Here is a 19,100-nt window from a genome sequence, read left to right as displayed (position 1 = left end):
ACTCTTGTTGTTGTCCGAATGCATCTAAAATGAAGTGACTTTGCAATAGGTCTTCATTGATGATTTCCAGTCTTTTTGGTGCAGTTATTTCCATGGTAACAGACTGCAGACAAACCTTTCTTCCACCTGTTCCCAACTTTAACTACGTTCAGTGGGTTACCAAGAATTAGGGGGGTGATGGAAGAAACTGACCACAGGATCAGTGTACGCAGGGTTTCTGTTACCATGGAGACACATAGGTTTGCATAGGAGCTGTAGAAACAAAACCTTGAAGGGGTATTCCCATCTTAGACAATGGGGGCATAGCGCTAGGATATGTCCCCATTGTCTAATAGGTGCGGGTCCCAACACCTTTATTGAGAACGGAGCGGGGAGCGATGTGACGGGAGGACCCCTAGATTTCCTGGGGTCTGTCCACCACCAAGCGCTAATCCCCACCTCTCCCATAGAAGTGAATGGGAGCGTGCCACGCATGAGCAGCCTATGCTCCCATTCATTTCTATGGGGGCAGACTGCAATAGCCGAGCCAGTGCTCGGCTATTTTGGGCGGCCCCATAGAAATGAATGGAGGGCAGCTGCGCATGCACAGTGCGCTCTCCTTCACTTTCGGGGCTCCGTTCTCGATATAGGTGCAGGTCCTAGTGGTGGGACCCGCACCTATAAGACAATGGGGGCATAGCCTAGCGATATGCCCCCATTGTCTGAGATGAGAAAACCCCTTTAAGTCATTTTTTTTTATTAAAGGCCTTCTGTAAAGTTGGGAATTTTTTTTGGATACATTGGCACAATAAAAAATAAAATAAATAAAAAAGTGGACCTGGCCTTTAAGTGAATATGAGCTTCTCCTAGATACCGTTGGGATATGTTCCCACATGGCAGATTTGTTGCAGGAATTACCTCGCCTCTCCCATTCATCTTGGGCTACTTTCATACTTGCGCTAGCCTTTTCTGTCGCTAGAACAGCCTGCCGGATCCGTGCTGCTGGAAGTCCTCTCCGGCCCCATTTACCATAATGGGGATGGGCCGGAGGTCTGGCCGCAGCACGGCAAACATGCCGAGAGGCGTCCAGAATAAACCTACGGCACGCCGCGGAAAAGGCTACTGCAAGTGTAAGTAGCCTTAATGGGACGTGCAGAAATCCTCGCTCCTGCTGCAGAAACAACCGCATTAAGATGAAGGGAACAGATGTTCAGTTGCAGAAATTTCTGCAATAAATCTGCTGAATGTGAATACCTTATATTTACAAATCTGCGAATATACTTTTATGCTGTGGCCACACATTTAGATGCTGGATTTCATGGGAAATACACTTACAATAGACTGGAGAATTATATATATTTTGATTTCCCCCCCCCCCCCCCTTCTTTTATGGGCCACTCCCGGCTGCACCAAAAACTAAATGTGTGAATCCAGCCTTAAACAGATCCTTCCGGTGTAGTAGGCGATTGGTAGCTAACGCTCACCCGTGTGGGTGTATAGTTCTCTCTGTTTAAGATTCAGTCTCCATTCACTTACAGTTGTCATGCTTTATCATGTGTTACCACAGCCCTATGTGTTCCTTTTACCTGTCCCAGGACGAGGAGACCTCTGAATGTTCTCTCTTCTGTGGCTGGATTGGTCCCGGCCTCTACACTTCTGAACTAATGATGACTATATTGGACAATTGGTTAAACAGTAATTCCTGATGCTGGTTAATTGCTCCCTTTTAGCTGTAGAAATGGCCAGATGGCGGCCTGTGTCCCATCCAGACTGGAGATGCTGATAAACCAATGCTGCAGATGACTGGGATCACTCCCATAGCTAAGGGGGAATGTACATTGAACTGGTGATTTTTTAGAGGTGCCTAAATATTCATGACTTCTCGCTGGATATTTCTTCAGTATCTCATCAGTCGTGGTCTGACTCCGGTTCACCCACCAAAGGGGTTATGGTGCTGGGACAAGAGCTGTGGCCTCTTCATAGTATACCAAGCACAGCGCCGCATGCTCTATAGTGGCTGTGCTTGGTATTGTAGCTCATTCATTTGAGCTGCAGAGGTGGCAGCACTGAGCGAGGTGGCCCCTTCCAACGGCTGATTGGCAGGAGTCAGCCCCCCCCCCCCACTGATCAGATATTAATGATCTATCCTGAATCCTTTTTAATGTTAATTCAGGGTGAGCATCCTGTACATGTATTTAACCCTCTGTATTCTGGATGTAATACTTGGGCCCCCCCCCGCTTTACTTACTGCTGTAGCGTCTGGGTGTTATTTCCGGTATAACCACATGACCATCTGAATGAGGCTTTACTATATAAATATATGATAATGATCGTTATAGACGGTACCCCACATCCAGGAAGCTGAGATGGAAGGAGTTGTATGCAGGGTCCCCTCACTGTATGGCTGTCTCTCTGTAATTGGGGGGTGGGGGATATTGGTAATGAGCGAGAGAACAGATTCATTGCTGATGAGTAGACGGCACAGGACCATTCACACCGCAATGCAAAATGAAGACCATGCAAACAGCTCCTGTATCTCAGCTTCCTAGACCCCTGTTAGTGAGGACTGTGAAGGGAAGAGGGACTGGAGATGGCAGGTTTTGATTGGTGTTATGCTTTGGGACTAGTATAGGTCCCAGCGGTGCTAGAGAAGGGAATGTAGTACTAACCATAACCTGCTGTTTACAATGTGCGCAGGAATCCTTGCATCTGTAATAAACGTGTAAACTGTTGACACCAGCACTTCACGTGTAATGTCTCCTTTCACCGCACTTCTATCCCCCCCCCTTTCCTTTGCAGGTCAAGGACATCCATTTGTGAAAATAAGAGTTTTATTCACACTTGGTGTAGATTCACTTCATGGACAGATCTATAGCAAAATCTGTGTCTTGCAGGTGGATTTTGATGCGGATTTAACCCTTTACATTAGGAAGGGTAAAATCAATGGCAAATTCACATGTATGACGTGTAGAATATGTGGCTTACAATGGCATAATAATTCCATCCCTCCGATGTGAATTGAAGATGGGACCTAAAGGGGTTGTATCACCTCGGCAAATAACTTCCTCTACATAATAAATGCAAGGTACTTGCTAATATATTGTGTTCTGGCCATATTGCTTCCTGGATTCATTTTTCCATCACATTATACACTGCTTGTTTCCATGGTTATGACCACCCAGCAATCCAGCAGCGGTGGTTGTGCTTGCACACTATAGGAAAAAGCATTGGCCTATCTCTGTTGGCCAGGACCATGGGATCGCACATTGGCACACATGCGCAGCAGCACCTGTACTGGGCACCTCGTACCTGCGGCAGTGGTCCTAACCCCTGGAAACAAGCAGTGTATAATCAGATGGAAAAATGAATCCAGCCAGCAAAGGAGGCAATATGGACAACCACAATACATTAGTGAGTGCCTTGTATTAACTTTCTCTACATGATAAATCCTATCTGCTGAAGTGACACAACCCCTTTAAACCCTGGATAGTTTGGAGTCACAGTTGGCTGAGTAATGGACACCGGAGGGTTGTTAATGGTTGCATTCTTAGAGGCAGTTTGCAAGTGGTGACCTCAAGGGTCTGTCCTGGGTCATTTTAATATTTTGGTTGGTGACCTAGGAGAAGGTTTGCTGATGAAGTATGTAACAGGATAGATATTCCTGGAGGGGCTTGTAACATGGAAAAAAATAATTAACTTCTCTGGATAAATGGTCCAAAGAATGGAAGTGTATAACTAGAGGTACACTGGCATGCAAAAGTTTGGGCACCCCTGCTCGAAATTACTGTTACTGTGAACAGTTAAGTAAGTTGAAGAAATTATCTCAACATGTTAAGCCAGTGTTTCCCAACCAGTGTGCCTCCAGCTGTTGCAAAACTACAACTCCCAGCATGCCCGCACAGCCAAAGGCTGTCCAAGCATGCTGGGAGTTGTAGTTTTGCAACAGCTGGAGGCTCACTGGTTGGGAAACACTGTGTTAAGCAATATCAGTGTATTTGTTTTGTACAATTTTAGAGTAAAAAAGGAAAGGTGTACCTTGAAAAAGTATGGGAACCCAAGGAGATGTTAGCACTCGGATAACTTTGACAGAGGTAGCCTGATAGTCTGAAGGCTTGTTCACAATCATCACTAGGAAAAGCCAGGTGAAGCAAACTTCAAAGCTTTATAAATACCCAGACTCCTAACCTTGTCCCAAAGAACTGCAGCCATGGGTTCTTCTAAGCAGCTTCCTAACACTCTGAAAATAGTTGAGGCCCACAAAGCAGGAGAAAGCTAAAAAAAAAGCAATGTGTTTTTTTTTGGTTACCATTTTCTCAGTTCGAAATGTAATTAAGAAATGGCAGTTAACAGGAACGGAGGAGGTCTGGAAGACCATGAAAAATGTCAGACAGCTGCTTGTAGGATGGCGAGAAAGGCAAATCGGAAACCCTTGATTGCCTGTAAGAGACCTTCAGGAAGACTTGGCAGCCTCTGCAGTCGTGGTACATTGTTCTACTGTTCAGACACCTGCACAAATGTGTGTCAGAAGAAAACATCTACATCTTCACCACAAAATTCAGAGACAGAAGTTTACAAAATAACAAGTCCTGTGGACCAATCGGAGAGAAAAGGGCACAGAATTTCATGAATAGAACACCTCTCCATCCATTAACTGCTTCCCGACAGCCGCTTTCTGCTTGGAGCAGAGCGAGTGTTATAGCTGCCGGGTGGCTGCTGTTTCATACAGCAGGCACCTGTGGCTAATGTCTGCATTCGGTGGTAAAACAAAACAGAAAATTGCTGCATCAAGAAAGGGTTATGCATGGGGGGTGGATTAATTATGCTTTGGGGATGTGTGGCAGCCAATGGCATGGGGAACATTTAACAGGTAGAGGGAAGAATGGATTCAATAAAATTCCAGCAAATTCTGGAAGCAAACAACTAACTGTAAAAAAAAAAAAAAAAAAAAAAAAAAAAAAGCCAACGTTGAAAAGAGGATGGCTTCTGCAAATCGATAATGATCCTAAACACACCTCAAAAGGTGCAAGCTGAAGGTTTTACCATGGCCCTCACAGGCCCCTGATCTGAAAACCTGTGAACAGACCTCAAAAGCAGTGCATTCAAGATGGCCCAGGAATCTCGCCGAACTAGAAGAATAGATTAAAATCCCTCAAACAAGAATTGAAAGTCTTGCCTGCTACAAACTGTGTTTACAAGCTCTGATACTTGCGAAAGGGGGTGGTACTAGGTACTAACCATACAGGGTGCCTAAAGTCTTTCTTCAGGCCCTTTCCTTTTTTGTTACTTTGAAAGTGTAAAAGATGAAAAAAAAAAAAAATGTTGCTTAAAATATAAAGGTAATGTGTCATCCTTAACTTTATGCCTTTTGGAGATCATTTCATATTCGCTTAACTGTTCACAGTAACAGTCATTTTGATCAGGGGTGCCCAACCTTTTGCGTGCCACTGTATAACCAGTAGGAAGAGTTTGTGAACCCTCTGTACAGAATGCTAGTGAGAACGTATCTGGAATACTCTGTCTAGATCTGGAGACCCCACCTACAAAAAGAGAGGAAATTGAACGGGTGCAAAAGCAGGCAACTAAAAGGTTTTATGCTTCAGACCTTCAACCATATCAGGAGTGCTGTAAAGAATTTAAAGTGGGTTATTTTTTTGTTTTTAACATGTGTCCCCTTTCATGTGGCTTACAACTATCACATTGATTATGACAATGCCCCTACCAGGCCAGTGCCACACTCCCCGGTGTAATTGGGCTCCTGGCACGTCCTGAATCATGTGCCATACATTGTGCACATAATCCAGGCCTGGGTACAACCTACAATGTACATGGGTTGCGCCTGTATAGTCAGGCAGACGAAAGTTAGTAGCATAAAGAAAAAAAGCCACTTGCCTATGTTCCTGCAAATGTGTAATGTCCTGTCTGTTGTCACATTAACTAATGCAGCCATTCGATAGTCAGCTGTTAAATATGTAAGTATATCTGGGTAATACCATCTGCGGCATCTTGATAGGATATGCCATAAATGTCTTCGTTGCGGGACTTGCACCCATGAGACCCACATCTATTAAGTAAAGGGTTTGACATGGATGGCCTATCCTCAGGATAGGTCCTCAATATATGATCAGTGGGGGGGTCCCACTCCTGGCAACAGCAGCCTCTGCCTACTCCTGTGATGTCACATTTATCAGCCAAATGGCCTAGGTTCAGCTCTGTCTCATTCAAGTGAATGAGACTGAGCTGCAATACCAGGCACAGCCACTATACAATGGACGGCACTGTGCTTGGTAAGCTGTGAGGAGGACATGGCCACCTCAAACAGCTGATCGGCGGTGGTGCCTGGAGTCAGACCCCCACTAATCTGATATTGATGACCTATCCCTAGGATAGGTTATCAATATCAAACACCTGAAAAACCCCTTTAAGAGCATACTCCATTTACAGCTATGGGACTACTGAAAATAGTCAAGTACATTTGCTCGGCTATTTTCATAAGCCCCATACTATACCAGCTATCCATTCACAGCAGGTCTCTGTTTTTGGGATTCATGGCTATAGTTATTTAAGTCTCTCCTAGCATGGAGTGTGTGTGCTTTGTTATATCAAGTAAGCTGCACAGACCAATTAAAAAGTTTAAGCGCTGATGCCCCCCCCTCCCCCCCATTTTTATACCCATGAGTATCAGTAGGATATGCCATCACTGACTGACCCAATGTCCACCATGGAGGTTGTTCTGGACTGTTCTGCACATAAGGATAACCCCCATATATCACAAGAACGGAGTAAATCATTTCACATGATAGTTTATATAAAAACAGTCAATTAGTCAAATGATTAGTTAAAAAAAAAAAATGTACATAAAGTTACAAACTTCCTGAATTCATGATAGACATTACAATATACTCATTGGCCATGTGATAAAATAACCAGACCCTGTTCCTGAGTATTGTGGCACTCGCAATGATGGGCGTATGAACCAAAAGCAGCTAACACACCTAATGGGTAGCTCCGATGCTCTGCGCACCAATCTGTGGGGCTGGTACCCGACACGTGGTCTATAATACCAGTCAATACTATGCAAAACTCATTTTGTGGCACTTTAATTTGGCCCGAAAACATCTGAAATCATGGAATGGCTGCTCCTTGTGATTGAAGGGTGCATTTCGTGATGGGAGGATGTGTAAAACGACTGTGGCTTTATAATGGGCACAGGCTGAGCCTCTCCGGAGTCCTGTAGTGCCCAGTGCTGTGAGATGTCGGGGTGCTGGGCTCGCCAGGCTCAGAATAGAGGTATCGTTGCATTCCAGTCCTGTCAGGGGAAGTTCCTCGCGAAGGCCTGGAGATTGTGTTGGGAGAGATTTTCTGAAGTTGCTCCAGGAGGTATTCATTAGTGGAGACTAATGACCTGCGGGGCACAGAAATGAGAGGCATAAGGGTACGGTCACATAGTGATTTTGGCCATGACAGCTCAGTGTGACTTGTATGTTTTCTGCGTAATGCGAATCGCAACAAATCCAGCAGTGTTGGGTTTATTTTTTTGCGTGTTGCAATCTCATTGGTTCCTACAGCAGCCCGGCTACACTGTGATTTTTAGTCGCGCAGCAGCCGTCACTGCCAAAATTGCCGTATAGCCGAACCCTAAAGAGTATTTTATTTGATAATAATTTCTAGGTCTAACTCTCCAATATGAGAATGCCAGTGTTTCTGGACCGGCAGCTGGAGAACCCATTAGTGTCTATAGTACATGTACCTCTGGCTGTTGTGTAACAGGTGAACCGTCTCCTGCAGTTTATTGGTTTTCTCCAGCTGCTGCTGTAATGATTCCACCTGAAGGCTCAGCTGCTCGTACTTCTGCCGCAGATCCTCTGAAAACAAAAAGCTTCTGTTAGATTACTGCGACTGAGGAGCTTTAAACAATCCCAGCACAGCACCGTCTTAAGAGAAAATACCTTGGGGTAAAGACCAGGCTGCCGACCCTTCGTTACGAGCGGCCTGGTTCTCCAGTTTATACACTTTGGTCCGTAGGAAATGATTTTCCTCCATGACTTTTACCAACTTTAGTTTTATGGAATCCTAAGGGAAAGAAAACAAGTTACCGGCGGATTTGTTGTGGATTTCACCTTCAATGCAAAGAATGAAATCGGCAGCATAAATTGACACGCTGGGAGCATAAAATCCGCATGGCAATTTCCATGAGGATTTTATTTTATTTTTTTATACACACACTAGGGGTCTGTTTCCCCTCTGTGCCGCCAGACAATCCTCATCTACAACAGTCTGTGAGTGGAGAATTTTTTTTACCAACATTTACACCTGTTTCTAGGTGTAAATGTTAGTAAATTTGCCATGGCCAATGTCCTGGCCCTTCCCAAGTGGTGAGGACAACGGAAAAACGTTGATGCAACAAAATATTGTGCTGGCATGCAAAAAGTCTCAAAAAGAGTTCTTGCAATGTTTTTTTTTATGCCAAAAACCGGTGTAGGGATGTTAGTAAATGACACTCAATGTGTGGATGAGATTTGATTAAGGCCAAATGATCTATACGAGCGTATTACTGTAGTGCAGCGGCGGCATGTAGTGCACGGCGTTATAGCAACCAATGACTACGTGCGCTCCTGCTGTCGGCAGGATGCCAGGCCGGGATACCACGGACCGCTCACGGCCGTGTGCTTTCGGCCTAAATCAGATTTTCTGCCCACTATTCTACAGCATTTATGCCCCATGAGGATATATCCTAATGGCGGAGTCACACACCGTTGCTTATCCTGCCTAAACATTTTACTACACAATCTCCATGTGTAATGTGAATATAACTGCAGATTTTACGCTTGGCATAGCAATCACCGAAACCCATGCTGAACATCCACAATGTTCCTTCAACAGGTGGGGACTTTATGTGGATTCGAAAAATGGGCAGCATGGCAAAAATCTGCTGTAACGCAATGGATTTTTTAAAACCCCATTCACTTACTTTGTACTGCATTTACTCTGGAATTTATGCGTGTGGTATTGCAGCTCAGCATCATTCACTTCAATGGAGCTGGGATGCAATTCCAGATATGACCCATGGACCGGTGTGGTTTCAGGAAGCAGGCAGCCATGTTTTTAAGGAGATCTGCCTTCCCCCTGTCATTATAGAGGAGGATAAGAAGCTGCCAGACATGTATTAGGGTCTATCTGATTTTGCCGAGGGATCCGCTGGGTTGCCTACAGAGCTATATATTTTTTTTTCCCATCAGATGTGATGGAAGTGTGGAGTCCAACAGCAGGTGACCCTGGGTGCAGGTACGTGGCCACCTGTATGTCCATGGTTGGAGCAGTGTATGTCACACACAACCTACTGTGGTCTCGCCGTCTTCATCTCGTCTGTGGCTGACTGTAGAATCCACCGTCTGTCTCGCTGACATCAGCCGTGAGAGCAGATCTTGAGCAGGTACTGGTATGAAATAAGCAGTATATGGAGGTCAGCTTTTCAGACCCTGAAATGCACTACAGTCCTAATACTAAATGTAGTGTTCGTACCCAGGAACCTGTGGTTCTGCAGAAGGGATCCTGAACCATTCCAGTAGCGGTCTACCAAGTCCATCAGCTGGTGCAGGACGTAATTGACACTAGGGGCCTCGCTGCTCCCGGAGCTGACCCTTGTTTTCAGCTCATTTCCGCTCGGCAGATCGTCACTCTGAAAAATTTTGTAATAGATACCTATGAACTACCTTGTGATAATGGCCCAATATAAGACCCAAACGCTGAAAGTGCCGCCTCTGTATTGCATCATATATTATGGCAGATCTATGGACATCGGTCTTATAGCTAAACATTAAAAGAGGTTATTCAATGAAAATTATTGCTCAGCTATGCAAATATCAGGTCGAGGTAGGGGAGGGTTGTTCGACTGCTGGGATCCCCAAGTCTCCTTTCTGAATGGAGCGTTAGTGCAAATGTCGGTCCAGCGTTCCATTCAGATCTATGGGGCGGATGTAGACAAGTACTCCATCAATTCCATGGAAGTGAATGGACTGGTGGACTGACAGGCGCACACTTGCTCCATTTAGAGAGGAGACTTGGGAACCCCTCATTCTCAGGATCGTGGGGTTTCCAGCAGTCAGACCCCTGGGATCTGATGCGTATCACCTATCCGGTGGATAGACAAATAATTTTTGTGGGATAACCCCTTTAATCCATGCAACTTTTTACTACACTTCATATTTACATTTTTATGTTTTTAAGATCTCTGCTTGCAGTCAGTAAAATAAAAACCTGAATGAAAAATAAAGGACTTCTCACAGCTGAAAGTTTGTTACAGTGTACCCAGTCTAGACAATCTTAGTTGAATTAAGGCCCCTCTATATATATCAGATTATCGTTGGCTGAACTTGGAGTCATTGGCAGCTTTCTCCTCTTGAGATTAAAAACAGATACATTCTTGGCCAAACCAAGCACGTATGGAGGAGGAATTAAAGGGGCACTGAGTTTTGAGAAAACTTTTGATATGTCATAGAAACATTAAGTTTTGATTGTTGGGGGTGTGAGTGCTGAGACCCCCAGCGATCGCTAGAATGAGGAGAGATAAGTGCATGCATATCTCTCTCTCCTCGCTGCAGGGGACTGAATTGAGACGGACCCATAGACTTCTATGGAGTCTGTCTCGCTTCATCTCCAGCAGGGAAGAGAGGGTGCATGATATGCACACACTTCGCTATCCTCAATGTACAGATTGGTGGGTGTCTCAGCGCTCGGGCCCCCACCAATCAAAACTTTTGCTATGTCTCTAACCTATCAAAAGTTCTCAAAACCCAGTGACCCTTTAAAATGTATGGGCACCTGTAAAGAGCATGATCGTTCACATAAATTTACACAACTTTTGCCTTGAGAGGTTTGCGCTGCTTGTGTATTGTGCATAACATTGCAGCAAACTCTCAGCTGTACAGGTTTTCCATTCACTGAAAACAAGCAGAGCTCTTGAAATGGAGCAATTGAAACAAAGTACATTCCAAAGATGCTGAACTTATCTTTATATAATAACCTACAACAGGCATCCTCAAACTGCGGTCCTCCAGCTGTTGCAAAACTACAACTCCCAGCATGCCCGAACAGCCTACAGGTATCAGCCTACAGCAGGGCATTGTGGGAGTTGTAGTTTTACAACAGCTGGAGGGCCGCAGTTTGAGGATGCCTGCCCTACAACCACGGTTAGCTCAGTGCTGGGTATCTCTGCAGTACCAGGCATCCCTGTGCCCACATACCACCGGCAGGTAGATGCACACTCACACTGCTGACTGTAGGAGATAGCAGAGAGTTCAGGCTGCTGGCTCTTTTCAGTCCATTCGGTGGCACGGTCAGGCTGTCAAACTTTGTGGCAGATGGTCTATCCAGGTTCCAGGAGTTCTTGTAGTCTCTGTTAAATTCGGGGCGGCTCATACTTTTTCCTGTGGACAGATGGGTATTTGCCAATGCGAGTTTAGACGGCAGCGCGTAGGTCTTGGACACATCGGTAAAACCTTTTCTTAAGGCAGAGAGTGAATTTGAAGACGCAGGGGGGTCAGTCAGATGTGTGGTCACATAAAGATCTACAAAGGGAAAATCCAACAGATTACTAAAGGGATTCAAAGATGGTCCCTGCTGTATGGCAGGAGGCTGTACGACTTACCTGAGCTCAGTCTCAGTAGTCTATCTCTGCTTGACTCCTCCACAGACTTAAGATGATCTCTGGATTCTGTGCTCTGTCCAATGCCACTAAAGACGTTGCTGTCAACCCTCGCCCGTTCACTGCCGGCATCCTCCTTCCTTACTGGGGTGGACGTGAGGTAGGTATTTTTGAAGCTGAGCCCCGATGTAGGTGTATCTAATGTATGTTTTCCTGCGCAGGCAAGATTGTCGTTAATTTCTGATCGTCGGGCCAATTCCTCTTTCTTTGGGTACAGCTCTGAAATGGTCAATTCTGCAAAGGAAACACGGTGCCCTTCCTTGACTCGTGACGAGGGACCAGGAGAACGCAGGGATGAACGCGTGGGTGAAGGTAAGGGGCGGTATTCTGTAAATATCAGAAAAGACAAGAAATCTTGTGAAGCTAAAGGGCACTTTGATAAATGGTAATTTCCTTAGAACTAATTTGACCCCCTGGCGGGCGTATAAATACAGGGGTGCACACGGGAGTAGCGCTTGATGTGAGAAGGACTATGATAGGTAGAGATGACTCGGGTGACCGCTTTGTGCAGGTTTTATTTATGTATTAAATGACGTGATTAATGCAGCGGACACGGGTCATTTATCTGCTTAGAACCGTTAGTGACCCCAATGTTGTTAGTAACACAAGTAATTATAGTGAAGCACAAATTATACCAATACCGTCTTCAAAGTCGCTCTGCGGCGGCACGTATGACTGGTGCTCATTAGTCTGTGAATAAGGAGGAAGAAATGCATTTAAAGGCTATAGAGACCTCCGACATGGAAAACATCATTCTTACATATGTTAGAGGTTATCTTGAGTAAGAAAAAAAAATGTTGCACTAAGTTTCAGTCTGTACTCTTCTTTCTCTGACCCCTAACATTCGGTCTACAACCTGCTCCTAATTTCTGACTTCTCTCATGTGGCTGAGTCCCTCCCAATAAGTTATGCTGTGAGGGACTCATCCACATGTCCAGGATGCTGTTGTCTTCACTAGCCCTTGATTTTTGTACCGATTTTCTCCTTCTACAGCCCATGAGGCATATCCTCCCACTTGTACTGACTATCAATGATGCTAAGGAATTTGAGATACCAGAGTCTGCCGTGGGTTCTCTCACTACATATAGAGCCGGTGTTATTCTCCCTCTCCTTGCAGAGTCTGCCGTGGGTTCTCTCACTACATCCAGAACCGGTGTTATACTCCCTCTCCTTGCAGAGTCTGCCGTGGGTTCTCTCAATACATATAGAACCTGTGTTATACTCCCTCTCCTTGCAGAGTTTGCGGTGGGTTCGAACTTCTCTCACTACATACATTGCCTGTGTTATACTCCCTCCACTTGCAGAGTCTGCCATGGGTTCTCTCACTACATACATTGCCTGTGTTATTCTCCCTCCCCTTGCAGAGTCTGCCGTGGGTTCTCTCAATACATATACTCCCTCTCCTTGCAGAGTCTGCCGTAGGTTCTCTCACTACGTACACTGCCTGTGCAATTCTCTCTCCCCCTCCAGATTCTTCCATGGGTGCTCTATTCTCTCCCTACACTTGTACATAGCATATGTGACACTCCTGTCATCCCACTGCTGTTTACCTTGTGTGTGCTTCTTCCCCATCTACAGCCTGTGTCAGTTGCTCTCCTTGGATTTTCACCCCCCCTATCCACACTCTGACCTGCAGTGTACAACCTTCTCCTCTTCCAACTGATATCTTTAAGGGCCCTTGCAAACGACCATATGCCCTCAAAGACATACAGTCCGTGAGCGGGCCATATGAACCGGAGCGGCATTGATTGTGCGCACGGGAGCACACAGCATCATAGATGACCATGATGATGTGCATGTCGGGCCTATTGTCCCGCACTCATATGATCTTATGAGTGTGGGACAATAGCCCCGCTGGCAGCTGGACGTGTTCAGCATCATTAAAATCGATGATGCTGTGTGCTCCCGTGCGCATGATCAATGCTGCTCCGGGACATATGGCCTGCTCACGGACCGTATGTCTCTGAGGGCATACGGTCGTGTACAAGGGCCCTAAGACTGAGACAAGGAAGGGGGAAAGCAGAGAGAGTAGACACATCCAGTTGTAGTGCGCTGTAAGATTCAGCAGGACAGTCACATAGGTGAAGGAGGTACACACACTCTACAGCAGCAAAACTGTAGGAAATTTTTTATGAAGGCCGCTTACAAAGCAGTTTAATTTTACAATTTGAAATGTAGTAGGGATCGACCGATTATCGGAGTTGCCAATATTATCGGCCGATATTCATGATTTTTTAAGTTATCGGCATCTAACCTTGCCGATAATGCATCCAGCTCGCTATCACAGAACGCTGCTGTCAGCGCGCTCATGTTCCCTCAGCAGCACAGGAGTGACAGAGTTACTCTCTCCCTCCCTGCTGTGCCGCGCTGCCAATGAGGAGAGATGAGAGGAGGAGGGACGGGCGCACTGCGACACCAATGATAATTAACGTCTAATACAAATACATATAGTGTCCAGCTATATGATGGGAAGCTGCGATCAGCGGCAGTGCCGCACCTGAGGGGTTGACTGCTGCCGCTGATCGCAGCTCCCCGTCATAGACAGGGTGCCGGCTATGCGATTCTGCGCCGACACACCCACCTCCTGTATTAAACGTTAATTATCATTGGTGGCGCAGTGCACCCTCCCCCCCAGTATTAAAGTCATTGGTGGCACAGTGCGTCCCCCCTCAGTATTAAAGTCATTGGTGGCAGTGGCCACAGGGTCCCCTCCCCTCCTCCTCATTGGTGGCAGTGGCAGCTTCTGATCAGAGCCCCAGCAGTGTAATCCTGGGGCTCCGATCGGTTACCATGGCAGCCAGGACGCTACAGAAGCCCTGGCTGCCATGGCAATCTTCCTGCTGCTGTGTGCACTATGCACAGGGCAGCAGGGAGTGTGTGAGGTCCTAGTCACCCTGATAGAGCTCTATTAAGGTGATTAGGATAAGGGATTAAAAGATCCCAGGCTGTGTAATTGTTATGCTTTTCTCACAGTGTATCCTGTCCGGGTATTCCCGGTTATTGTTTTATATGCCATGTAAAACCTCAATAAAAACGATTGAAACGAAAAGATCCCAGGTTCTAGCCCCTAAGGGGGAAAATGGTTAATAAATAAATAAAAAAAAAACACCTAAATATTAAGTATAAATCACCCCCTTTCCCAATTTTACATATAAAATATATAAACAATAAATAAACATATCACATATTGCCACGTCCGAAAAGTCCAAACTATTAAAATATAAAATAAAAAAAAAAAGTCTCCTATGTGGTGAACGTCGTAACTGAAAATGCACAGAATATCTGTATAAGTTAATCGGCTATCGGCACAGGTTATCGGTATCTGCTCTAAAAAAATCAATATCGGTCGATCCCTAAAATGTAGCAATATAAGTGTTTTCTGCTTGTCTTATGAAATTAGCAGGAAAGCTTCCTCCCCACAAAAACCGCTCCAGTCCTGTCCATTGGTTGTGTCTGGTATTGCAGTTCATCTCCATTCAAGTAATTTCCACAACTTTTTTTTTTTCTTAGTTTACTATAACATTTTATCTTCATGCTGTGTGACCAAGGCCTAAAGGTGGCTTTAGACAAGCAGATAATCGTTAGGAGTCCAAAGCAAGCGATGGAAGATGAACAATTATCGTTTCAGGTAAAGGTTTTCAACGATTTAGCGATCTGACCAAAAACGCTCGCTCAAGGCCTGTGAAACTGTTAGTGCGAACAAGTACAATTATCGTTAGAGATGAGCGAATTTCCGGTTATGAAATTTGTTTGCGATTAGTTTACTGGGAAAGGTGAATTGCGTTATGGATTCAGTTACCACGAACCATAATGCAATTCTATGACTGAATGCCTTTAGAGGCATTCCGTTATTAATTTCGTCATAATAGAAGTCTATGGGCTGTAAAACAGATCCGTCCCGTTTCAGGTTTGCAGGAGAGGACATCCCTGCATAAACTTCTATTATGACGGAATGAATAACGGAATGCCTCTAAAGGCATTCCGTTATGCATTCCGTCAAAGAATTGCATTATGGTCCGTGGTAACTGAATCCATAAAGCAATTCACCTTTTACCAGTAAACGAAGCGTGAACGAATTTCAAAATATGAAATTCACTCATCTCTAATTATCGTTAACAAAATACATGATAATCGGTTATTTTAAATGCTAGTTGTCTGTTACAACGTTTGGTCGTTTAGTCGCTGGTGCGTGTGATCACTTAAGCGATTTCTGCTCGTCTAAATCCACCTTAATACACCAGCACCAGTATGTAGATACTTGCACCTACCTACCTTATATTTAGATGGGGAGATCTTCATGTAGTCTGTACGTTCATTCTCACGTCCATTTACCTTGCCGAATTCTAGAATGAAATTTACCGGTATATGGTATATAGCTTTAGTACTTATGGATTTCTTTACTTTTTAATTCTATTTTCAAGGTATTATGTCACCCATAGGTTTCTTGTATCAAGATGGATAAAAAACACTACCCCCTAGTGGTCATATGGTAAATTACCTTAATCGGCTGTATGGCTTACTATAAACTTTATGTGCCATTTAGTGCATTAACAAATTCCTCCTCATTCAGCTACCTCGCACAGACACATGTAACTGGTAGAGAAGCTTCCGCAGCAGACAGAGCCATGTCGTCTCTTTGGGAGGGCAAAATGCTTGTTCCTGATCACCGCACCGTGTAATTGTGCTGCCGATCACCGGACAAACAAGCGAACACTCGTTTGTCAGGTGATCAAATTTTTCATGTGCACCAGACATAGTTGTTTGTCTGCAGCACATCGCACTGTGTAAATGGACATGCTGCACACAATATGGAAACTGAATGGGGGATGAATGATCGTAGCAACAGTCTTTCACCCCCAAATCAGCATGCATTGGGCGGTGTAAATATGAGCACCCATTGACTTAATATTTTATAAAAGCATCAGTAACAAGCATGGAGTCTCGGCTGCAGAGCTCCTATTGATTACAATAGCGCAGAGAGACATCCTGTTTAAAGGTGTTGTCCCATTACAAAGACCTATGTGTCTGATCGGTGGGGGGGCCAACTGCTGGGACCCCCACGATAACAAGAATGGAGACCCTGTACCCTGTGAAGCTGCAAACTGAGCATGTATGCAGCTGCTCCATTTATTTCTATGGGGGTTCTGGAAATAGCCAAGCACTATCCTAAACGGAATACCCTTTTAACTCTAGGGAACTAAACGAGAGATACTTTATTCAAATGGGGGGAAATGAGGTCCCTGTTCTCACGTTTGGCAGGGGCCTCAGCAGTTGGACTCCTGCTGAACAGACACTTGTCTGCTATCTTGTGGATAGGTAGGGGTAAGCCTTGGTATTGGGACAACCCCTTTAAGGGGCTATTCATACAAGTGCATTCAGGACATGTTAAATCAGTCTGGATTACTTGCCAGTAATATAAGTGGATAGTATGCCCTGAATACACCCCTTATACAAATACCAAGGACACAATACAAATTTTGTAGCTGTGGCTACATCGGCAAATATTCTACAAAATTCTGCTTTAGGAGAAATGTTAGTTTAATGTGATACATCCTTGAAATATTTTACCTGCGTTGCTCATGTCAAAATCCAGGTGAGTTTTGGCTGATGTCTTCTGGGTGTAAGAGCTCCCTGTGCTGAAAGACACAAGACATGTACGGTATAAATGTAGTCTATAGACTTCCATCATTCTATATAAAGTGGAATATGATGATACAGAAGCAGATACAATGAGCTCAGTGTTAGGACTGGGGGGGGGGGGGGCACACCAGTATTAGGCTGTTCCAGCATAAGCGCTCGCTGTCAGCCAGACAAGAACCACTACATGCAGCGGTATTTATGCCGGAAAAGTGGCCGGATCCCATTATAGTCAATGGGGATCCGGCTTACCCCCTCCTACCCTTCTGATCTGACATTACTTGGGCTGCATGAGCAGTATGCCAGTATCAGGGGTGGACTGGAAAGAGAAGCTAAAAAAAAGAGGCCCCATGTTGACAATACAGATAGGCAGGGACAACAGAATTAGTCGGGACAGCAATGCCATAGTGCAGCACTAAATATTAATCCCTCCACTGCAGCATTTAACTATATTACCGTCCTTAGGACGACGATATCGTTCACTTTAGGAGGGCACCTGCAGCCACCGGCCAGGCGCATGATGCCCCTAGCATTAATAACTACGGAGAGTTTCAGATTGTTAGGTATCCAGCTGGCAGCCCCCTGGGCATCGGGCTGCTGGGAAATTTCCCTGTGGGGTCTATGGCCAGTATTTTCTCCTGTTAGCATGCACTTCAGGTCTTCCACCACTGTTCTAAAACTTGCACGCACCCAAAAAAGTGGAGAATGGGCTTGATAAATATGATGTCCATACATTGGTACAGTATATGGCGACAGTTTAGGCTCTTGGCTGTCGTGTGTCCATGCCAGATTTCTGTCCTCCCAACAGAAACATCAGCCATGCATTTAACAGATACCATCTGTCACCCATAGGTGCCCACGTTCAATGGCTTCCTCTGTATAGCATATAGCAATAGGCTGCGCTACTCCATACAGTAAAAAGAACAGTGTTCCTGGTGGGAACGACCCCAACGTGGCCAAAAGAACTGAATAGAGGCCTATGGGTCCATTTAACACATGTGACGCTAGCGTTCCTAGTGCAGACGCTGAACATACACCTCTAACACAGTGTGAACAGACCCTTATGTATAGATCTCTGGACACTACGTAGAATCAGATACAAAGTACAGACAATAAATCTAGGTATTGCGATACATATCTCAATGACTATCAGCAGTAGGACCGTGCACTTACCTGCTGATATCCACCTCCGGCATCTCCTTAGTTTTATAGTCTTTTAGCTGGAAATTGAACTTTGCGTTTTTCCTTTCAGTCTCCCGCACCGGCCGTTCGTCTGCAAACAATGACATATCTGCTCAGAAGGGTCTGATTCTCAGACATGCAGCTTTTCACCTTTCCCCCCTCCCCCCCAGATCTGGAGGAGCCGAGGATGCGAGGCTGGAGGGCTCGGTAAGAATGGGCCCGGCTGACAGTTGCCTAAGGTTTGCAGAGGCTCCAGGTGAAGCCATGGCAACTCCCTGCGCAGGGCACAACAGAAACCTGGGCAGGGGCAGGTCCCTCACGCCCACTCCTTTATTCATTATTAACCCCATCACTGCCCTGCTCCTTCATCAAACCAACATACGCTCATAGCAGAGTGCATCCATTGAAATCTCAGCGTTATCCGGTAGCCTGAAACATACGGCTCTCCAGCTGATGTAAAGCATGCTGGGAGTTGTAGTTTTACAGCCAGTTTCAGAGTGGCGTATAGAGAGGCGGCTGTACCAGAATGCTAAATTTTCAGTCCAATGTACAGAGCGCTTACTGAAGATAACAAATGTTCTGCAACTTTCTAATAGACTTT

General features: G+C 45.2%; 1 protein-coding gene across 1 annotated transcript; it reads right to left on the bottom strand.

The window, feature by feature from the left end:
• Positions 1-6,868: 6,868 nt before the first annotated feature.
• LOC122921041 (leucine-rich repeat-containing protein 36-like) lies at positions 6,869-18,692 on the bottom strand. The gene is made up of 11 exons (XM_044270925.1): positions 18,491-18,692; positions 17,249-17,316; positions 15,953-16,023; positions 12,322-12,370; positions 11,624-12,007; positions 11,245-11,543; positions 9,499-9,655; positions 9,318-9,412; positions 7,926-8,049; positions 7,727-7,841; positions 6,869-7,381 (listed from the first exon to the last, which is right to left on the bottom strand). Exons 1-11 carry the CDS (start codon positions 18,604-18,606, stop codon positions 7,174-7,176), a joined length of 1,686 nt encoding a protein of 561 aa, XP_044126860.1. The 5' UTR covers positions 18,607-18,692; the 3' UTR covers positions 6,869-7,173.
• Positions 18,693-19,100: the final 408 nt, after the last annotated feature.

The sequence above is a fragment of the Bufo gargarizans genome, chromosome 10 (assembly GCF_014858855.1).
Source record: "Bufo gargarizans isolate SCDJY-AF-19 chromosome 10, ASM1485885v1, whole genome shotgun sequence".
NCBI classification, from domain to species: domain Eukaryota; kingdom Metazoa; phylum Chordata; class Amphibia; order Anura; family Bufonidae; genus Bufo; species Bufo gargarizans.
This window is presented reverse-complemented; position numbering and strand designations above follow the sequence as displayed.